This window comes from Salmo trutta, chromosome 5 (genome assembly GCF_901001165.1).
Source record: "Salmo trutta chromosome 5, fSalTru1.1, whole genome shotgun sequence".
NCBI lineage: Eukaryota > Metazoa > Chordata > Actinopteri > Salmoniformes > Salmonidae > Salmo > Salmo trutta.
This window is the reverse complement of record NC_042961.1, coordinates 53,281,456-53,305,778: the sequence shown is the minus strand read 5'-3', so window position 1 is coordinate 53,305,778 and position 24,323 is coordinate 53,281,456. Positions and strand designations below refer to the sequence as shown.

Sequence of the window (24,323 nt, the reverse complement as noted above, 5' to 3'; positions counted from 1 at the left end):
GGGGTGGTCAGGTTATAATTTGTGGGGTTTCAAGCAGAGAGGGCCCTGCTCAGGGCCTTCTTTTCCAGGAAGAATACATTTAAAAAACAGTCTTTACAAGAAAAACAATAATTACACATATAAACATTTATTGGGCATTACGGTGTAATATTGTGTAATAATAATATGAAGGATTTAAAAAAGGTTTAGTAAAAAAAATGTTAGTTTAATAGTTTTATATTGCATAGTAAACTTTTAATAATTGTAAATGTATGTTTACATGTCTGTACTAAAGTTTTTGAAAAAAAAAGGTTCTAAAGAAAATGTAAGTTACCTTTAATGAAATCTCTGTGTCTCTTCTTTCGCGCTCTCTTTAGGTTTTAGGTTTTTAGGCTGGATATCTGTAAAAAACTTTGTGACAACTGCTGATGCGAAAAGTGATTTTAAGAAATACATTTGATTGAGTGACAGATTTGTATTATTCTAAAATAATTAATAATATGATTATCATCATCATAATCATCATTATTGTTATTATTGTTATTATTTGTTACAGGTGAGACATACCCAGAAATGTCAACGTCTTGTCAAGTGCTCAAACCCGGCCTTATGGATAAACTCCCAAAAAGACTACATGAGCTTGAAGGAGCTGACCGTGAGTGATATAAAAATTAAATAGATTCACTACGATTTCTTTATACAGCAGCCCCAGACAATCATGTCCAGTAGCTCCAACTTATAAGAATGGGTTTACATGGCAGTGATGAAAACAGTTTATGTGAGCGCTAATTCAAACATACAATGACATATTTTTGATTCAATTACCCATTCAACATTTTTGTTACAAAATCACTTCTCATTGTGTACATTTCAAGGTTTCACAAACATAAAACAGCAGTTTAACAAAACAATATTTCCCTCCCTCTAAAAACATACTTTTCGATTATAAACATATAAATATAATAATCTGTTACCTGCAACTGTATGTAAACGATACAGTTGTGTACTCAATCGCCCTCCCTGCTGATCATGCTCTATCTGAACTACATTATGCTTTCATTATTTTGCAGAAAACTTTTATTGACCTTAAATTATTATTGAATATGTGTAAAACTAATTCAGACTGCTGAATGGGCTTGTTATACTTAGAAAACCTTTAAAGGAGTTAATGTAACCATTCAGTCATGGATGTATGTAAACATATTTAACACGTATTGCTTGTTACAGAAGACTACTGTTGTACATTGAGTAGCCCTTCATCCTTGTTACATCTTGATGTGATGGTTCTTTATGTCTGTACATGTTTATAATCCACATAGTGTGAATAGTGGTTTCCATAAAGTTATTAACCCCCTAAACCTGAATCTGAAATGACCTTTATGATCTTTCTTACCACTATTACTTTGGGGTTCTAATCTCCCTCTTTCAGAAACCCCAGTGTGAACAAATCTTTAACATTCACGATTTTATTGGTGGAGTTTATGGATTTGCATGTGGCTGTGCATTATATAATGCCTGAATAGGAAAGAGGATCTGATCAAGCCTATTGGTATTCTGGATCAATTCTTGATCCAAAAAGACACACAACTGTTTGGGGTTTAATTCCACATCTGTTTGCATTGCTTGGGAGTGTATTAGCATGGTATGAGACAACATAAATAATTCAATTTAAGTAAAATAAAAATGAACAGTATTATCCCAAATTGAGATTGTTCTTTAGTAAATAGAAAACTCAACAGCATGTTAGTCTGAGAAACATTAACTAGATAGTTGTTTTAAGTTTGTGAAACCTTTCAATGTAGAAGTGATTTTGTAACAAAGTTTGAATGGGTAATTGTATCAATATATGTTTGAATTAGCGCTCATATAAACTGTTTTCATCACTGCCCTGTAAACTCATTCTTGTAAGTTGGAGCTACTGGACATGATTGTCTGGGGCTGCTGTACAGAGAAGTCACTGAGCATCTTTTTTTAATACATTTTTTATATCACTCACGGTCAGCTCCTCCAAGCTCATAGTCTTTTTGGGGGTTTATCCATAAGGCCGGGTTTGAGCACTAGACAAGATGTTGACATTTCTGGGTATGTCTCACCTGTAACAAAATAATAATGATAATAAAAAACATAATAATGTTATATTTTTATAATAATACATCTGTCAATCACCTAAATGTGTTTCTTAAAACCCTTTTTTGCATTGGCAGTTGTCACAAAGTGTTTTACATATATCCAGCCTAAAAACCTAAGACTAATCAATGAATATGCTGACGCACAGCATCTAGTAAACACTCCCTATAAGTCATAAAAGAGGATTAAACATAAAGAGGAACAATGCTCTGAGAGCTGCGCTGGGTGCACATTTAAGAGAACATGTGCCCCTTATTGTTATTCAAGATGTTCCAACGCTGATAGATGACCCGCAGGATCAGATATTAACCAGGGTGGCTATAGAGTGGGCAAAAATTCAACACTCAGGAGTTAATGTCGTGTAATTTGTATTTTATCAGCGAGAGAGAGAAATTTATTTCACTTTTGTATATTATCTACTTCATTTACTTTGGCAACGTTAACATATGTTTCCCATGCCAGTAAAGCCCATTGAATTGAAATGAGAGAGAGAGAGAGAGAGAGAGAGAGAGAGAGAGAGAGAGAGAGAGAGAGAGAGAGAGAGAGAGAGAGAGAGAGAGAGAGAGAGAGGAGAGAGAGAGAGGAGAGAGAGGAGAGAGAGAGAGAGGAGAGAGAGAGAGAGAGAGAGAGAGAGAGAGAGAGAAACTATTACATAAAGTTATCGCAGATGCACACTATGTAACACATTATATTACTAATTCCCCATAAAGTTGATGTCATTGTCTATCAGAACTGTTGCAATACAAAACATTGAAACGTTGTTAAATATTCTTTACTTTGATATACATTGAGGGAGGTAGTAGAAAGAGAGAGCGAGAGAGTAGTATTACACAATGACATAATAGATCTTCACACCCACAGACATGGCTTCAAAGTCAGTCATAATTTCTTATCATAGTTTGATCATAGTTTGTCATAGTTTCTTATCATAGATTCCAATCATAGTTTCTAGTCAGAGAGGTTTTGATACGATAAGACAGTCAGATAGAACCTAAGAGGGCAGAAGCTATTGTCTACAAACAGAATGAATACAAACAACGGCTACTGCTCAATGGATAAATAGCCTTCATTTAAAAATTAAAAACATACATGTCAACGAAAACAACGAATACATATGTCTTAAATAATATATATCTATATCCAAACATCACATTGAATATTCAAATCACCTTCAAAAAGCTGAATGAGGAAGAAAGGATTCCCAGATGATCTTTTAGATGTTTTGACTTCAGGACATTCTGGGCTGATGGCTGTTGGAGAGGGGAGTGGCAGTTGAGTGAGCTAGGGACTTTTGAGGCCCTGCCTCTGGGAGTCTGCCAGCTTGTGACTGATGAGAGAGAAAGAGAGAAATGGCCTACCTGTAAGATATGTTGTGCTACAAACATAATTATATTTGAAGAGGTTTTTGACCAATCAGGGACCTAATCTCAAACACTCATGAAAAAAATATTGTCGACACTAAAGAATGTGAATTTGGTCATAAAAATGCTTTTTGACAAGCTATATGCACGAAAATAAAGATACTTAAAAACGTGACATAGATATAAAAGCCTTATTCATATTGGAAATTCAACTCACATTCAAAATGCTCCATGAGGAAGAAAAGATTCAAGGAGTCTCTTTAGATATCTTCAGGGCCTCTGTGCTGGTCCTCTGGGTCTTTTCTTGGTTGACTGAGACTTCCAATGGATGCTCTTTTATGGGGGGGGGATTGATCTGTTTAGGTCATCAGTAAAAGGGGACATCGTAAAGAATAAAAATCTATTTTTTAATTTTTTATTGACTGAGTAATTTCAAAAGTATAAAAACAGAACAAGGAAGTTGTTGACATGATCTCCTAAAAAGTTTGGAAATGTGGTATAAGCCTTTTCAAACTAGATAAAAATTTCATTAAATATAAGAACAAACAAAGAACACATTCTTATTTTCAATGACGGCCTAGGAACAGTGGGTTAACTGCCTTGTTCAGGGGCAGAACAACAGCTTTTTACCTTGTCAGCTCGGGGATTCGATTTTGCAACCTTTCGGCTACTAGTCCAACGCTCTAACCACTAGGCTACCTGCCACCCCATGAGAGTGAGAGAATGTACTGTACATATACTTTCTTTCTTTCATCACATTCCCAGTGGGTCAGAAGTTTACATGCACTCAATTAGTATTTGGTAGTATTTGCCTTTAAATTGTGTAACTTAGGTCAAACGTTTAGAGTAGCCTTCCACAAGCTTCCCTCAACAATTTGGGTGAATTTTGACCCATTCCTCCTGACAGAGCTGGTGTAACTGAGTCAGGTGGGTAGGCCTCCTTGCTCGCACATGCTTTTTCAGTTCTGCCCCAAATTGTCGACGGGATTGAGGTCAGGGCTTTGTGATGGACACTCCAATACCTTGACTTTGTTGCCCTTAAGCCATTTTCCCACAATTTTGGAAGTATGCTTGCGGTCATTGTCCATTTGGAAGACCCATTTGTGAGCAAGCTTTAAAACCTGTTGAGGATCTATCCCGATCTTATCCCGGTATTGGGATTCATTGTCATGTGACCATGGCGGGGAATTCAAAACTGCAAGAGTAATCATTTCAAAAATCAAATAATCAACTATTTTCCTCCATTTGAAAGATATATCTCCTAAATCTAACCACGCTGTCCGATTTTCAGAGGCATTACGGAGAATGCATAAAGTTAGGTTATGTGAGGAGAGTACATTGACAATAGCTGCGTGTAATGTTTAGCCAATTCAAAGAAGGGCATCAACAGACAGAAACTAGCTAGAATTATGCACTTACCTTTGACAATCTGCATCAGATGACACTCATAGGACATTATGTTATACAATACATGCATTTTTAGTTCCATCAAGTTCATATTTATATCCAAAAACAGGCATTTACAGTCGCGGTGAAATTCAGAATTTTTTTCGGCTCGAATGCACCCAGTGAATCCAGCATTACAAATCACGGAATTACTATTCGAAAACATTGGTAAATTATAATATTGTCATTCAAAGAATAATATATTATCATCTCGTAATTGCTACGAATGGCCAGATCTCAAAATAACTTTACTGGGAAATCACATTTTGCATAAACTGGGTACTATGCTAACAACAATAAGCTATATGCTAAGCTAAGCTAAGCTATACCGTTAGCAATTAGCATCATCTAATATCGATAATAACATTCTAAATATCCCCTTACCTTTGATTATCTCCATCAGAAGGCGCTGCCAGAGATCCCAGGTCCAGAACAAATGTGGTTTCTTTTGACAAAGTTCATAATTTATGTCCAAATAGTTAGCGTTCAGTAGGCTCCCACAAAATGAGGTGGGCAGTGTAAAGTCACGTCGAAAAACTAAAGAAAACCTAGTAAATAATCTATTTACGTTTGTTTAAACATGTCAAACGTTGTTTAGCACTAATCTTTTGTTCCATTTTTAACGTGAAACATCAGTAAACATCAGTAATATTTTCACACAACCTATCAAGTGTCTAGAATAAACGATAATGACAAAGGCACTCTTCTCAGATTCATGCGCAGGCGCAAAAAAATGAAGTGATTGACGTGTCACTTGTAAGCTTTCTAATTCGGTCTGTATTCATCACAGATGCTTCCAACAACTTTCTAAAGATCGTTGACATCTAGTGGAAGCAGTAGGAGTTGCGAACTGAATCCTTTCTCACTGTGTATCTTTAAAACAATGACACTAATAGTACAGTCACAAATTCTCATTTTTTTTAATCTATTTTTCACAGGTTTTTGCCTGCAATATGAGTTTTGTTATACTTACAGACACCATTCAAACTGTTTTAGAAATTCAGAGTGTTTTCTATCCGAATGTGTTAATAATATGCATATCCTAGCTTCTGAGTTGGTGTAGGAGGCAGTTAAAAATGGGCACATATTTCTTTCAAAATTCTCAATACTGCCCCCGTGGCCCGTAGAGGTTTAACTTCTTTGGGATGGGGGCAGTATTTTCACGGCCGGATAAAAAACGTACCCGATTTAATCTGGTTACTACTCCTGCCCAGAAACTAGAATATGCATTATAATAGTAGATTTGGATAGAAACACTCTAAAGTTTCTAAACTGTTTGAATAGTGTCTATGAGTAGAACAGAACTCATATAGCAGGCAAAAACCTGAGAAGATCCATGCAGGAAGGGCCCTGTCTGACAATTCGTTGTCCTTCTGTTGCATCTCTATCGAAAATACAGCATCTGTGCTGTTACGTGACACTTTTCTAAGGCTTCCATTGGCTCTCTAAAGCCGCCAGAAAGTGGAATGGGGTGTCTGCTGTCTCTGGGCAAAGTATAGGAGCAGAGTTTGTAAGTGGCCTGCCTGGGGATAGTGAGACTGGAGATGCGCGGTCACGAGAACTCGCCATTTTTTTTCTTTCTCTCTTTGAATGAATACAACGTTGCCCGGTTGGAATATTATCGCGATTTTACGAAAATAGCATAACAATTGATTTTTAAAACAGCGTTTGACATGCTTCTAAGTACGGTAATGGAATATTTAGAATTTTTTTGTCACGAAATGCGCTCGCGTGTTACCCTTCGGATAGTGACCTGAACGCCACGGACAAAACTGAGGTATTTGGATATAACTATGGATATTTGGAACCAAAACATTTGTTGTTGAAGTAAAAGTCCTGGGAGTGCATTCTGACGAAGAACAGCAAAGGTAATCCAATTTTTCTAATAGTAATTCTGAGTATACTGAGCCCCAACGTTGGCGGGTCTGAATAGCTAGCCTTGATGGCCGAGCTATGTACTCAGAATATTGCAAAATGTGCTTTCGCCGAAAAGCTATTTTAAAATCGGACATAGCGATTGCATAAAGGAGTTCTGTATCTATAATTCTTAAAATAATTGTTATGTATTTGTCAACGTTGATCATGAGTAATTTAGTAAATTCACCGGAAGTTTGGTGGGTATGTTAGTTCTGAACATCACAGGCTAATGTAAAAAGCTGGTTTTTGATATAAATATGAACTTGATTGAACAAAACATGCATGTATTGTATAACATAATGTCCTAGGAGTGTCATCTGATAAAGATCATCAAAGGTTAGTGCTGCATTTAGCTGTGGTTTGGGTTTATGTGACATATATGCTTGCTTGGAAATGGCTGTGTGATTATTTGTGTCTATGTACTCTCCTAACATAATCTAATGTTTTGCTTTCGCTGTAAAGCCTTTTGATATCGGACAATGTGGTTAGATTAACGAGAGTCTTATCTTTAAAATGGTGTAAAATAGTTGATTGTTTGAGAAAATTGAATTGTGATGCCATTGGCTGTTGTCTAGGGGTTCCGCTGGCGGAACGGGGTTCCGCTAGCGGAACGTCTAGATGCAAGAGGATAACTTCCTGACTGATGTCTTGAGATGTTGCTTCAATATATCCACATAATTTTCCACCCTCATGATGCCATCTATTTTGTGAAGTGCACCAGTCCCTCTTGCAGCAAAGCACCCCCACAACATGATGCTGCCACCTCCCGTGCTTCATGGTTGGGATGGTGTTCTTCGGCTTGCAAGCCTCCCCCTTTTTCCTCCAAACATAACGATGGTCATTATGGCCAAACAGTTCTATTTTTGTTTCATCAGACCAGAGGATATTTCTCCAAAAAGTACGACCTTTGTCCCCATGTGAAGTTGCAAACTGTAGTCTGGCTTTTTTTATGGCGGTTTTGGATCCGTGGCTTCTTCCTTGCAGAGCGGCCTTTCAGGTTACGTCGATATAGGGCTCGTTTTACTGTGTATATAGATACTTTTGTACCTGTTTCCTTCAGCATCTTCACAAGGTCCTTTGCTGTTGTTCTGGGATTGATGTGCACTTTTCACACCAAAGTACGTTCATCTCTAGGAGACAGAACGCGTCTCCTTCCTGAGCCGTGTGATGGCTGCGTGGTCCCATGGTGTTTATACTTGCATACTATTGTTTGTACAGATGAACGTGGTACCTTCAGGCGTTTGGAAATTGCTCCCAAAGATGAACCAGACTTGTGGAGGTCTACAATTTTCTTTCTGAGGTCTTGGCTGATTTCTTTTGATTTTTCCCGTGATGTCAAGCAAAGAGGCACTGAGTTTTAAGGTAGGCCTTGAAATACATCCACAGGTACACCTCCAATTGACTCATTTTCCCAGATTCTACCCCAGCCAGGTGCATATTGGGGGAGGGACACAACAAATAAATAGCTTTGCATGGTGTGGCTCCTTACCACAATCAATCAGAATGGCAAAAATAATCTCTGCTCAGATGGCCTTACAAATAATTTTTGCAGAGAGAAAAGATAGTGTGGAAGGAGCGTCTTCGGAGTCTGGCGGTGAGTTGGAAGAAGAGGATGAAATTGACCCTCAGCCAGCTTCAGGACCAGCGCAATCAGCAGCCAGCCTGAGGACCAGCCTGTCAGCAACCAGCTCATCAGCAGCCTGCAGGAGGAGAAATATGGATGTCAACTAATGGTGAAATTGAATGGTCCTTCTTGCCTAAGGAATGACCAACCCTGCATGGCTGCCAATGTGATAAAGATGCAACCAGGACCAACGGGGATGGCGGTCACTCATGTGCAGGACATAAAGTCCTTCTTTTGAACTGTTTATCCCAGACACTATCCAGAAAATCATTCTGGACTGTACTAATTTGGAGGGAAGGCGTGTTTTTGGAGACATGCATACTTTGGGGTTCTTATCCTTGCTGGTGTTTTCAGATCCAATGGGGAATCCACAGAATCCCTGTGGGATGCAGAAACTGGCAGAGAACAACAATGTCCCTGGAAAAGTTCACATTATTTCCAGGATTATGCACTTCGATAACCGAGACACCAGACCAGCTTGGCGGCAGAGAGACATGCTAGCTGCAATCAGGTCAGTGTGAGACAAGTGGGTGGACCGCCTTCCCCTGTTTTACAACCCTGGGCCCAACGTTACTGTTGATGAGCAGCTTATGCCATTTAGGGGCCGCTGCCCCTTCAGGCAGTACATACCGTCAAAACCCCCAAAATATGGAATCAAGATCTGGGCTGCCTGTGATGCTGCTTCATCATTTGCGTGGAACTTGCAAGTGTGTACAGGGAAGCCAGATGGAGGAGCCCCTGAGAAGAACCAAGGAATACAGGTTATCCTGGATGTGACACAGGGACTCTGTGGCCACAACATCACATGCGATAACTTTTTACTTCGCACAAGCTGGGACAGGAGCTCCTCAGGAGGAAGCTGGTGATGGTAGGGAACAGTACGAAAAAACAAGGCAGAGCCACCTCAGCTGTTGAATACAGGGAACAAGCCTATCAATTCCTCTAGGTTTGTTTTTGGTGTTTTATCCCTCGCTGAAAAAACAGGTTCAACCTCTTTCTCTCTTTAGGTACCTGGGCTGAAGTCCCCCCAAAGGACCAGTATGGGGCGGCAGGTAGCCTAGTGGTTAGAGCTTTGGACTAGTAACCGGAAGGTTGCAAGATTGAATCCCTGAGCTGACAAGGTAAAAATCTGTCTTTCTGCCCCTGAACAAGGCAGTTAACCCACTGTTCCTAGGCAGTGAAAATAAGAATTTGTTCTTAACTGACTGCCTAGTTAAATAAAAAAATGGGTTGAAGGGAGATTCAGTGTGTCTGACTGTAGCAGAACCACCTGAGGAACTAAAGGACTTAGATGGAAGGTCAATAGTAACTGTAATAGTTGATGATAAAGAGATCTCTCCAAAATACAAGTAGAAGGTGGATTTTAATACAGTGAACCACACACTGCATTATGAATCTGAGTGAAAAAGACAGGGGAACTTACATTGCCTCCTATTAGAGAAATTGGTAAGAGTCAACTATTATGTACAGACTAACAGTGCAGGGTGAGTTTTGTGCAGTTTCGTTTCTGGTACAATCTACTGCATATTTCTGCTTACATGTAATATATCGTAATGTCTAAAGTCATGCAACATTCTTTCCCAAATCCACTGGTTCTTATAGAAGCTGTTTCCAGACCAGTCATGGAGGTGTTGTCTCTTTACTTTAACTCTACTGGTTCTTATAGAAGCTGTTTCCAGACCAGTCATGGAGATGTTGTCTCTCTACTCTAACTCTACTGCTGGACGTCACAGTCAACTGTTCAGTTACAGGTGTGTGGGCGCTGTCTGTCTGCGATGGAGGTCAGTGCACACTGTCACAGCAGTCTCTGTCCACACCAGAGTCAACATCACCATCTCCAGTGGCAGTGGCAGAACCCAGCTAGTACAGTGGATTGGGGCCGATTCCGGCTGAGAGTTGGGGAACTCGGCTGAGAGTCAGACTCGGCCGACGTCGGCAGTATTACTTATGGCTAGGATGCGGGGATTGAGCTCGGGCCGATTCCGGTGTGAGTTATCTGGCCCAAATGTATTACATGGGGCTCAGGCCGATTGTGGCTACTCTCTGGCAGATGATTACACAGGCTGCTTTATATAATTAACATTTCATTATTTATTTACTTTCCATATTTTGTCATTGTTTCTGTGATCAAAAAATGTAATCAACATTTAAATTAAATTCTTTAAGAGTCCTGTTTAAGTAGTATTTAGTATTTTGATACTTTGTGCAAATTGAAAATCATTAAAAACTTGGTGGATGGGTCCTCCAGGTGGTGCAGTGGTCTAAGACACTGGGTGATACTACAGATGCTGGTTCGATACCCGTGCTGGCCGTGACCGGGAGAGACCCATGAGGCAATGCACAATTGGCCCAGCATCGTCTGGGTGAGGGGAGAGTTTGGCTGGCCGGGATGTCCTTGTCCCATTGTGCTGTAGCGACTCTTGTGGTGTGCCAGGCGCAGGCACGCTGACATGGTCTGCTATCGACCTTTGCCTCTCCCGAGGCCGTACAGAAGTTGCAGCGATGGGATAAGACAATTGGATATGACAAAAAAGGGGTAATAAATAAATACAATTATAAGTTTTTTGTGGATGGGTATAATTTGTATGTATAAAATGTACAATAGTAATATTTAAAATGACTAAATAAGGTAATTTTGTATACATTTATTTAAATTTACATCGGGCCGCTTCTGGGGGGATTCTTGTAAGATGCAGGCAAAGTCGGCTAAATTCCGGTAGATGGATACGGCCTGATGTACTTGGGCCGATTCTGGACAGTCCTTCATTTTGATTCTGGGCCGAGTCCGACATCCGATTCCAGGCCGATTCAATCAGTTCCGGGCCCCCGGAAGAGGGCCACTTCTGGGCCGATTCCTCATTGCTAGCTGGGAAATCACTTCGGTGCAGAGACCAACTCACAATGCATGGAGTACATATGTAAGTCTAATTTAAAAAAATGTTGAACTGTTTTAACATCTTTGCAGTTATATTGTTCTCCGGGAACATTTTGAACAACAGGTAGGTCAGAAGGATGGGCAAACTTCAGCATTACCAGTCGGCACCATTGTGGGCAGTGTAATTGGTGTGTTCTTCTTCGTTGGTGTGTTCCTTGTTGTAGGAGGTATCCTATCTGCCAAAACATGGCCATCCCCTAAAGAAGAACAGCTACTGCAGGTAACATCTCTGTCAATCATTTATTTGGTTTAAACACATTTTTAAAGAATTATCATTTAAATGTTGTTATGATTTCTCATCTCCTAACAGGTAGTTGTTCCAGAAGTTGACAACCCAGTGAGCGCTATACCAGATAGACCAAAACCACAGAAACCCTTGGATCTGAGGTGACATCTATCTACGTTAGTGCAGGGAGACCAGGAGCAGCAGTGGAAGTCCACCACCCAGTGGACAAAGTGAGCACTTCATCAAAATAGAAGACTGAATCACAGTCCCCCCCAGCAACCAGCGGTACAAGAGTGCCATCCAATGGAACTCAATTTGTTTGTATGTTCATTAGCACAGAATACATGAACCCAATTTTGGCTTCAAGACGCTGGCAATTTGAAAAAGTCGATTGTGCTGATTTATTGGCACATTGAACCATGTATAATTTTGTTTATACATATATATTTTTACAGAGCTGCTACTCACTGTTTATTATCTATGCATAGTCGCTTTACCCCTACCTAAATATACATATTACCAATTTTGTTTAGATATTTTATTTAACCTTTATTTAACTAAGTCAGTTAAGAACAAATTCTTATTTACAATGACGGCCTACACCGGCCAAACCCAGACGACGCTGGGCCAATTGTGCGCCGCCCTATCACGGTCGGTTGTGATACAGCCTGAAATTACCTCGACTAACCTGCACAACTTGGTACCGGTACCCTCTGTATAAAGCCTTGTTATTGTTATTTTCTTATACTACTTTATTTATTTTTTTACACATGGGAAATTGTGAAGAAGAGAACTTAAAAAAACTAAAAATAAGTTCAAAGGCTAAAGGTTACATTTTCCTGAATAGAAGGTTGAGATGACAGTCTAAACCATACAGGCTAAGCCATACAGGCTAAACCATGCAGGCTAAGCCATACAGGCTAAAAAACTATGCAAGCTAAACCCATACAGGTTAAATATGTTCTCTAATACTACTGTATTGATCTGTATATCTAATTATTCACTAAAATGCACTAATTGTAGGTCACTGTGGACAAGAGCGTCTGTTAATGAACTAAAATGTCAAATGTTACATGAGAAAGCATATTTACCAATATAAATAGAAAAGTTAAATCCATTTCAGTAGGATCTGTCAGATCCAGCTGGCTATGTGGAGGAACCACACAGGTATGACAGTCAATTATAGCTAAAAGCAGAAGTATTTGTTGTGTGGACAAAAGCTCAAATAAAGGTAGTACTCTGCATTAATCAAAATGACATTGAACATGCTTAGTCCAGCAATACACTCTTAGAAAAAAAGGGGCTATCTAGAACCTAAAATATTTTTTTGTCTATCCCCATAGGAAAACCCTTTGAAGTAGTGTTTTTGGTTCCAGGTAGAATCCTTTTGGGTTCCATGTAGAACCCTTTCAACAGAGAGTTCTTCATCTACACGGAACACAAAAAAGTGTTCTACCTGGAGTCAAAAATGGTTCTCCTATGGGGACAGCTGAAAACCCTTTTGGATCCCTTTTTTCTAAGAGTGTAGGTTTGATCTGTGTCAAGGAAACTGGCCCTATATACTACCCAACAATACGGTGCCATGTGCTGGTTACTCATTCAATACACTACATTTGGCTTCACTATGGAGTGACTGCCCGACTTTCACAGACTGCCCGACTCTCACAGATTCTCTTAGATGGATTGGCACATGGAAAGTCAAACCAACAATTTCGTTTTTCGTGACATGTTTGACCAATTCGGACACAGTTTTCTACTTCACCAATAGGCCCGTGGTTATTTGGTTCACCAGAGCCCCAGTATCTAGAAAAGGGAGAAGAGAACCCATTACTCCATACAGTATGTCCCAGAATAAATAAATATTTGCGACCAAATATATTGGCACCATGGATTTTTACAATTTTATTTAGAAAATAAAGACTAATGGCATGGACAAAATTATTGGCACCCCGGAGCTAGTACTTGGTTGCATAGCCTTTGGCCAAGATCACTCCAGACAAATGCTTCTTGAAGCCATCAATAATCTGTTGCACCTTTCGACTGGCAATTTGGCCCAGTATTTAGCAACAAACTGCTCTAATTCTTCAATTTGAAGGGTGCCCTCCACCAAATGCTGTTTTCCGATCTGGCAATAGGTTATGGATGTGATTTAGATCTGGACTCTTCGCTGGCCACAACAAACAAAACTAAACTTGAGTTACAGATCAGCACTGTGTTTACCGATGACCAAATTAAGCATTCAATGAAAATAACACCCTCCCTACAATCAAACATGGGGGAGGTTTGCATCTCGTCCTGGGGGCCTTGAATATGTACAAGGCATCATGAAATCAGCAGATTATCAAGGTGTTTTGGAGTCCAATGTTAAACCAAGTGTCCAAAAACTGGGTCTCAATTGAAGGTTGTGGGTCTTCCAGTAGGACAACGACCCCAAACACACATCAAAAAGCACCCAGAAATGGTTCAGGAAGAAACGCTGGACTGTTCTAGAGTGGCCAGCAATGAGTCCAGATCTGAATCACATCCAAAATTAATTGGCGATATCCTCCCAAAAATGTTTTATTGTCACCGGATAGGTGTAGTGAAATGTGTTGTTTTACAGGGTCAGCTAAAGTAATACTCCGCAAACGAAGCTCAAAGGCACATCAGCAGATTCTTTCACCTTGTCGGCTTGGGTATTCCAATCAGCAACCTTTCGGTTTAGCTCTATTTGCTAGGCTAACTGCCGCTAGGCTAACTGCCGGCCATCAAAGCAGCTGGTGGAGGGCACCCCTCAAACATTGAAGAATTAGAGCGGTTTGCTGCTAAATACTGGGACAAATTGCCAGTAGAAATGGGGCAGCAAGCTCATTGGTGGCTACAAGAAGCATTTGTCTTCAGTTATGTTGGCCAAAGGCTGCGCAATCAAGTCCTGGCTTCAAGCACATTGTCGATGCCATGAAAATCCAATAACAAAGTGTGGATATCAAAGGTATTTTTTCTATTTCAACTTATTTGAGAAGAAATATGGAATTATTTGATGAAAGTGCAAGGGTGCCAATATATTTGGCCTCAACTGTACAAGGCTTACAAAACTATGTATACAACGCTGTGCTTTTGAGTGTACAGCTGATTTGTCCTTCTATGTGAGTTTGCATGTGAAGTGTGTGCCTGCGAGTGTAGATGTGTGCAAATCTATGCCTTAAAAACATCCTTACTTGAGGTTCTCATTAAGAGTTGTATTGTCCATCCACACCCACACATTCTCTTGCTTCTCATCTGTCAGTCCAATCCAGGGGCTGTGATCATAAGGATTAATTCCCAGTGTTACCACTCTCTGTTTTAGAAAATCCTATGGAGAAAACCACACGTTCGTCAACCAATGGACCAACGGTTCTCATCCTGATGAAAGCCTTAATGGCTGAACGTTCATTTCTTATAATATTCTAAATAAAGTATATGTTTAACTTGAAGAGCGAGAGCCCTGTCTGCTTTCCACTCAAGTCAACCAATTGAGACAGACATGCAAAACACAGAGATACTGAAAGAAGGATGTATCCTAACGTGAAGTCTGCCCGTTATGTGTGAGTCATGTAGCAATAAATTACACTACATGACTGAAAGTAAGTGGACACCTGCTGGTCAAACATCTCATTCCAAAATCATGGGCATTAATATGGACTTGGTCCTCCTTTTGCTTCTATAACATCCTCCTCTCTTCTGGGAAGGCTTTCCACTAGATGTTGGAACATTGCTGTGGGGACTTAATTCCATTAAGCCACAAGAGCCTTATTGAGGAAAGGGCCTTCCCCAAACTGTAGCCACAAAGTTGGAAGCACAAAATTGTTTAGAATGTCATTGTATTCTGTAGCTTCAAGATTTCCCTTCACTGGAACTAAGGGACCTATCCCGAACCATGAAAAACAGCCCCAGATTTTACAGTTGGCACTATGCATTAGGACAGGTAGCGCTCTCCTGGCATCCACCAAATGCAGATTCGTCCGGACTGCTATGCGCTTCAACACTTTGTGGTCCCGTTCTGTGAGCTTGTGTGACCTACCACTTTGCGGCTGAGCCGCTGTTGCTCCTAGACATTTCCACTTCACAATAACAGCAGTCACAGTTGACCAGGGCAGCCTTAGCAGGGCAAAAATGGAACTGACTGTTGGAAAGGTGGCATCCTATGACGGTGACACGTTGAAAGTCACTGAGCTCTTCAGTAAGGCCATTCAACTGCCAATGTTTGTCTATGGAGGTTGCATGGCTGTGTCATCAATTTTATATACCTGTCAGCAACTGGTGTGGCTGAAATAGACTAATTGACTAACTTCAAAAGGTGTCCATGTACTTTTGTATATATATAGTGTACTACACCTCCAATCTTACCTGCTCCTGCTGACTCTCTATGATGACCAGATGTCCTCCATCGTGGATGCAGGCGTACTGACTCTGTTCCCAGGTCAGTTTGTCTTTAGAGAAGTAGTAACATGATCCATTGTAGAACTCCCAGCCAGGAGAACACAGCTGACTGGTATTACATATCTTCTGATTCCCTGTAAGAGAGAGAGGAGAGACAAGAACGCACCAGAAGACAAGGAGACAAGAGACAATGAGATGCAATTTCAATTTGATGACTTACAGTACTACAATATATACTATATTTATATGTATAACCAGGATATACAGTAAAATACAGTATAATATTCAGTACTACAGTATATCCTATATTTATATGTATATCCAGTAAATACAGCATAATAATATAAGTACAATATAATATAGTATAATATTCAGTACTACAATATATGGTATATTATAACTGTCCATGAGGCTTCCACTTTTGTACTCTCATGCATGGGAGGAGGATATAACTAACCTTGGATGGTTGCCAGGAGATCTTTGACCCTAGTAAGGTTGGCATTACAGTCTTGTAGCTCTGAGGATAACAGCTCTCTCTGGACTAAGAACAGAATAGATTGATATCTTATTAGAATATTTTTCCCATCTTAATCTTTTATTTTTATTGGCCAGTCTGAGATATGGCTTTTTCTTTGCAACTCTGCCTAGAAGGCCAGCATCCCGGTGTCACCTCTTCACTGTTGACATTGAGACTGGTGTTTTGCGGGTACTATTTAATGAAGCTGCCAGTTGAGGACTTGTGAGGTGTCTGTTTCTCAAACTAGACACTCTAATGTACTTGTCCTCTTGCTCAGTTGGGCACCGGGGCCTCCCACTCCTCTTTCTATTCTGGTTAGAGCAAGTTTGCGCTGTTCTGTGAAGGGAGTAGTACACAGCTGAACAAGAATAGACTGATGAGTTTCAGAAGAAAGGGCTTTGTTTCTGGCCATTTTGAGCCTGTAATCGCAGGCTGATGCTCCAGATACTCAAATAGTCTAAAGAATGCCAGTTTTATTGCTTCTTTAATCAGACAACAGTTTTCAGCTGTGCTAACATAATTGCAAAAGGGTTTTCTAATGATCAATTAGACTTGTAAAATGATAAACTTGGACTAACTAACACAACGTGCCATTGGAACACAGGAGTGATGGTTGCTGACAATGGGCCTCTGTACGCCTATGTAGATATTCCATAAAAAATCTGTCATTGTCACAGATTTCGTCGTGTTGAGGAAAAGACCAAAATGCAGCGGGATTGTGGACACTCATGTTTATTACTGATAAAACATGTAAGGTATCCACTTGAAAAAAAATTAAAAAAATAAACGATACTCACGACACCAACAGTTTTGCAGGCTATACTAACGCAGTGCAAATACAATCTCCCACAAAAGACAAACAAACACACCCTCATATATGGGACTCTCAATCAAAGGCAAATAGACAACACCTGCCTTCAATTGAGAGTCCCAACCCCAATGAACCCAAACATAGAAACAGACACACTAGACTAAACATAGAATACATGAAAATCAAACAGTGCCCAAAAACCCCGGAATACCTAAATCAACTGCCCTACAACAAACACACCACCCCTAACCACATAAAACAAATACCCTCTGCCACGTCCTGACCAAACTACAATACCAATTAACCCTTATACTGGCCAGGACGTGACAGTACCCCCCCCCCCCTAAAGGTGCTAACCCCGGAAGCACCTTAAGAAAAAGAACAACCCCAAACAACAACAAAAAATCCCCCTACTAAAGGGAGGGAAGGGAGGGTGGCTGCCGTCAACAACGGCACTGTGCTACCCCCCCCTCCCCAACCCACCTATATCTGGAGGTGGCTCCGGTTCTGGCCGTTCCAGGCAGTCGAGCCACTCTGGCAGACCCGGAGGACAGTCGGGCCGCTCTGGCAGACCCGGAGGACAGTCGGGCTGCTCTGGCAGACCCGGAGGACAGTCGGGCTGCTCTGGCAGACCCGGAGGACAGTCGGGCCGCTCTGGCAGACCCGGAGGACAGTCGGGCCGCTCTGGCAGACCCGGAGGGCAGTCGGGCCGCTCTGGCAGTTCCGGGCAGTCGGGCCGCTCTGGCAGTTCCGGGCAGTCGGGCCGCTCTGGCAGTTCCGGGCAGTCGGGCCGCTCTGGCAGTTCCGGGCAGTCGGGCCGCTCTGGCAGTTCCGGGCAGTCGGACAGCTCTGGTGACTGTTGACTGGCGGGCAGCTCTGGTGACTGTTGACTGGCGGGCAGCTCTGGTGACTGTTGACTGGCGGGCAGCTCTGGTGACTGTTGACTGGCGGGCAGCTCTGGTGACTGTTGACTGGCGGGCAGCTCTGGCACCTCTTGACTGATGGGCCGACGCACTGTCAGCCTGGTGCGTGGTACTGGTACTGGGGTTATCAGCCTGAGAACACGCACATCCAGGCTAGTGCGGGGAGCGGGAACAGGACGAGTCTTACTGGGCTGACGCACCTCTGGGTCCGCACGAGAGGCAGGAACCGGAAAGACTGGGCCATGGAGGCGCGCAGATGGCCGTGATCGCACCGCCTGCACAGCCCGTCCTGGCTGGATGAGACTAGTAGCCCTGCACGAGTGGGGTGCTGGTGCAGGGCGGACTGGGCTGTGCGTGCGTATAGGCGAGATATTGCGCACCTCTGCGAAACACGGCGCTCTCAACCTCCTACGCTCCACCATGTACTCACGGGTAGCTGGCTTATGGTTCCTCCTAGACCTAGCCAAACTACCCGTGTGCCCCCCCCCAAAAAAAATCTTGGGGGTGCCTCTCCGGCTTCCTCGCCATGGCTTCAAACCGCCGCCTCTCAGCCTTCGCCTCCTCGATCTCTTCCCGTGGGCGACGGTATTCCCCAGCCTGATGCCAAGGTCCAGCCCCATCCAAAATCTCCTCCCAAGTCCATCTTTCCCCATAGTCCATATACTGAGCGTGCTGCTCCTCTCTCCGCTGCTTGGTCTTGGTTTGGTGGGAGATTCTGTCACAGATTTTGTCGTGTTGAGGAAAAGACCAAAATGCAGCGGGATTGTGGACACTCATGTTTATTACTGATAAAACATGTAAGGTATCCACTTGGAAAAAAACAAAACAATAAACGATACTCACGACACCAACAGTTTTGCAGGCTATACTAACGCAGTGCAAAAACAATCTCCCACAAAAGACAAACACAAACACACCCTCATATATGAGACTCTCAATCAAAGGCAAATAGACAACACCTGCCTTCAATTGAGAGTCCCAACCCCAATGAACCCAAACATAGAAACAGACACACTAGACTAAACATAGAATACATGAAAATCAAACAGTGCCCAAAAACCCCGGAATACCTAAATCAACTGCCCTTCAACAAACACACCACCCCTAACCACATAAAACAAATACCCTCTGCCACGTCCTGACCAAACTACAATACCAATTAACCCTTATACTGGCCAGGACGTGACAGTCATTTCCAACAACAATAGTCATTTACAAAATTAACAATGTCTACACTGTATTTCTGATCAATTTGATGTTATTTTAATGGACAAAAAATTAGCTTTTTTTTCAAAAACAAGGACATTTCTTAGTGACCCCAAACTTTTTAACGGTAGTGTATATATTATTAAAATATGTACAGTACCAGTCAAAAGTTTGGACACACCTACTCATTCAAGGATTTTTCTTACATTTTTACTATATTCTACATTGTAGAATAATATTAAAGACATTACTATGAAAAAACACATATGGAATCATGTAGTAACAAAAAAGTGTTAATCAAATCAAAATATATACATATATTTTTAAAATATATTTTCCTTTATTATAAAATAACTGTTGAATTAAGACCATAATACAAAGGTATGTATTTGACGAACAAAACATTTGAAGTACAAAATTGTCACGCCTGCACCCGCTCCCCCTTCCTGGCACTCAAAGGCGCCAGGCTCCCCAGCATTACGCACTCCTGCCACCATCAGTATGAACACCTGCCTTTCCCCGTCAAGCTCATCAACGCATTATTGGACTCAATCACCTATTTAATACCTTCCCTATATTTGTCATTTCCCCATCTCTGTTCCCCGCTGCTGCATTGATTGTCGTTTGTCGCTGACACTGTTTCTGTCTTGCTCTTTGTCTGTTCCTAATTAAATGTCAACTCCCCGTAGCTGCTTCTCGTCTCCAGCGTCGGTCCTTACACACAATTACTTTCCAATACACTTCACCACACTGATATGACTAGGTTTCCATTAGGACCAGAAGTCTTTCCTGGTCATGTAAAACCCCTCTGCTTCCTCATATACAGTACAATGATGGCATATACAATATTCAAAGAACATGTTTTGGGGAAGCAATACTACTGTAAATGTATTCGGAACCTTGATAACATGGAACTTTTTAAGGAAATGAGAAGTTTGAGTTAAATTAGGTTCAACTTCCACTTTTGAACTTCACGTTAATAATTAATGAATATATGATATGAATAGGAGCATTGTGGCCAGTCAGTCCCATGTCAGTTGAGTCCTGCTCTAGACTACCTACCTGTTATGATGAGGGTCTCATTCTGCAGTCTCTTATAGTTGTCTTGCAGTTCATGCAGTTTCCCTGTTATTAAAGAGCAAATAATATGGAGGAATAACATGAATTTATTTACATATCTAACCATAAAGTAAGCAAGTAAACCTTGTCCAAGCTAGAATGACATTATCTAACCATAGTCCTATTAAGATGAAACAATATTTTATTCATCTATTACAGTGAAACTGCAGTATTTTAATCTGAGCCAGTCCCCCATTGACAAACTGCATCTTAATGATTTATATGAAGGGGTCTCTCCAACATTTATATAAGGGGTTGATCATGGTAAAGATCTCTGGATCATTGATATTCTCACCTGTTAGATTATCTTTCATCTGGGCAAAGCGAGCCTCCTCAGCTTGAAGACTAGTCATATTGGAACCATCTGGAACAGAGACAATGAGACAAGATGGAGGGTTGTGGTTTTTCTGTTGTGTTTGTCACTATCGTACCAACCTGAAATGTACTGGTCTGGGCTGGCTTGGATATTTTTTTGGCACATTGTCATTTTCAGCAGAGTTCGAGGCCAGCAACTATGGTGGATGCATAACCAGTCCAGTTCAGTTCAGTACTGTACAAGGGTTCAGTAGTGCAAAAGGGTTCAGTAGTGCAAAAGGGTTCAGTGAAATGTTTCTATACTCACAGAGGACTCCCAGAGTGATAGCCAGGCCCAACAGTAGAACACAGAGACACACCAGGGTCACCACAGGAACGCTCCCAGACCCTCCCTCAGGGATTGTAGCCTTTGACCCCACTGGGGGAGTGGGGTCACTATTGCCAGGGTCCCTTCCTGTAAAAGGAGTGGGTGTCAGAGGTTAAAGGGTCATAAGGTTTGTTAGATTCAGGGTAAACTTTGAACATTGAGATATTAAAGACATGATAGATCAGACACAGTGTATAAGGAGTGAAAGAGACTGGGTTTTATGTCAGGAGGTAATGGGTCTCTGTAGAAAGACAGATGGTTTGGAATGTGTTGGGTGGACGGGAGGAGATCACAGGATTGCTATAGGGAAAGCGGATGGACATCTGTGGATTAGGTGAAGGAGGGGTTGAGGTCAGGAGGTCAGGTCAGATCCCCTGAAGGGAGTAATAAGGGTTTATTATCATAGTACCCTCTTCCTGTGGAACCATAAGATGTAAGGATTGGAGAGAAGGAGTGTCCAAATTGGAGTATATATACTTGTGATGGTGAGAACATGTTTTTGTCTGAATTACAGCTGTAACGACCCTTTGGGAAGAATTAAACTTGGTTAAAGCTTCTCTAGTGTCTGTGAGTTATTTACTCTGAAAATTAGAACCTAACAGGTTAAATGAGGGGTACTTAATGTAACCCTTATCTAACTGTAACACACACACACACACCTCACCTCTCCCAGGATCCTCCTGCTCACTAGCTCTACTTCCCGGTCTTCTAACCTCAGAGTATGTGACATCTTCTTCACGTTCGGCTACTCCTACGGTTACAGAGAGATGAAGAAAGAGATGGTTCCTTTTTTTCACTTATTTTAAATAAATTGCACCAAATGCGTGATTATATTATTTCCCTAAAACCAACCTCATGGTGATTACCACCATTCTAGTTCCTCTCTCACAATCCACTATCTCAACATTCTGTTAGAATTGTGCCATTCTAGTTCCTCTCTCACAATCCACTATCTCAACATTCTATTAGAATTGTACCATTCTAGTTTCTCTCTCACAATCCACTATCTCAACATTCTATTGGAATTGTACCATTCTAGTTCCTCTCTCACAATCTGCTATCTCAACATTCTATTAGAAATGTACCAGTTCCTCTCTCACAATCCACTAGCTCCACATTCTTTCCTTTGAGCTCTACTAGGTTACAGTCCCTTGACTGGAAGGTCCAACATGCAAATCACTTTATTAATTGTTAGGGTAACTAACCAAAATATACAATGTATAATATTCTATTTCAACATATCTGAAGAAAAGCTGACATATTGTTTTGAGAAATGAGGAAACACTTTTGGCCATAGACCAAATGTTACAGGTGTCTGTCTGTCTGTCTGTCTGTCTGTCTGTCTGTCTGTCTGTCTGTCTGTCTGTCTGTCTGTCTGTCTGTCTGTCTGTCTGCCTGCCTGCCTGCCTGCCTGCCTGCCTGCCTGCCTGCCTGCCTGCCTGCCTGCCTGCCTGCCTGCCTGCCTGCCTGCCTGCCTGCCTCCCTGCCTGCCTGCCTGCCTGCCTGTCTGCGTGTCTGTGTGTCTGTGTGTCTGTCTGTCCGTAAGTTGGTTCACAGTGTGAAATCCAACAGATATGTCCAGAGTGTGACTAATAACAACTCATTTAGATGGAACTTTCATCTTCTCATGCCCTTTACATTGCACTAATACTGTACATATCCTTCAAAATAGGATTCTATATGGAGAACCATTGAGGATGTGTGGAATATATTCAAAAGGAAATGAACATGTCTGAAAGTCATTAATAAAACACAAACATTGCACTATACATAATTATGCTATAGTACATTCTAAAAGAGATGCCCAGTGTCTCATACAATACCACATGTTAAACATATAGTAGTAATTCATATTAATAAGTACAGTTACAAATACACTTCAGAAAAGTTCATATTGATCCAACCAAGATACTGTCTTCTTTTCCCTATAGCCCCTGGGTTTACACCGTTATTGTTCGTAACACAACCACACAGTAAATTATCATCACTATAACTTTAACCAGTTAATAACAGTCTATACAGCCTTCTTCTGTTACTAACTCCTTGTTGAATTATAACATCTCCACCCTCGCCCCCCAAAGTGATGAAATGTTGTATTGTAAACTTATGCTTGAAACCTAATAAAGCGATATAAATGAGAGAGAACTCACCATTAGAAACTTCACTTTCTGCTCCAGTATCTTGGTTCTGATGCCGAGTGAATGTAACATCGGAGTAGATGATTTCACCAGACATCATCACTACTTTAAGTCCTCTTTCAGAGTGGAGACCAGAAGAGGAAAAAGGCCCTCAACATCACACATATTCACTCATTCAAATCCCATAAACACTCAGACACTCAACCACACACACACTAGTAGTACACAAACACAACTGTTACGGAATACACAGGATGTTATGTAAATAACATTCACACAGACACACACAAACACACACACACACACACACACACACACACACACACACACACACACACACACACACACACACACACACACACACACACACACACACACACACACACACACACACACACAAACATGTACGCACGAATGCCCGCACACACACTCACACGTCCCAGGAGAATGATGAGTAACTGCAGTGTAAGGAGGTGCAATAAAAAACTCATATTCAGTTCCTATTTACAGCTGGGCTTCATTTGAATATGAGGTAAACTAGAATATCATTTGAATATGTTGGAAACTAGCAACTCTGTCATTGACCTGTATTACTGATATCATTTCAAATGGCAGTACCAAGACAGTTGGCTTGTCATCGTCATTCAAACATGGCCTGTAGAATTTACTGTAGGTAGGATTCTAGCTAGCTGTAATCATGTAGCGATATAAAATATTATCTTTCAGATAAGTTTCATTCATGATAGATGGTTAAAGAGAGCCAGCAGATAATACATTATTTCTATAATCCTAATATATTATAGAACATCAGATATCATCAAATAATGCGTTATAATAATCATTTCATAATGACAGCACCTGTCAATTTGACTCTTTTTGAGGGCTCTCTTGGAGCTCGATACTGACAGCTGTGG

At 41.2% G+C, this 24,323-nt stretch overlaps 1 protein-coding gene across 2 annotated transcripts; it reads right to left on the bottom strand.

The window, feature by feature from the left end:
• Positions 1–2,860: 2,860 nt before the first annotated feature.
• Positions 2,861–23,706, bottom strand: LOC115194500 (asialoglycoprotein receptor 1). Of its 2 annotated transcripts, XR_003878375.1 has the most exons (11): positions 23,422–23,706; positions 21,936–22,022; positions 21,212–21,358; positions 20,885–20,953; positions 20,533–20,595; positions 16,471–16,554; positions 15,981–16,147; positions 14,813–14,946; positions 12,707–13,418; positions 3,685–3,822; positions 2,861–3,426 (listed from the first exon to the last, which is right to left on the bottom strand). XR_003878375.1 is itself a non-coding variant. In XM_029754236.1 (9 exons), the coding sequence occupies exons 1-9, from the start codon at positions 23,507–23,509 to the stop codon at positions 13,238–13,240; spliced, it is 1,020 nt and encodes a 339-aa protein (XP_029610096.1). In that variant the 5' UTR covers positions 23,510–23,706; the 3' UTR covers positions 12,350–13,237. The 2 variants fall into 2 exon arrangements, 1 of the variants encoding a protein (XP_029610096.1); XM_029754236.1 differs by lacking the exons at positions 2,861–3,426; positions 3,685–3,822 and having other exon boundaries at positions 12,350–13,418.
• Between the last annotated feature and the right edge of the window lie 617 nt (positions 23,707–24,323).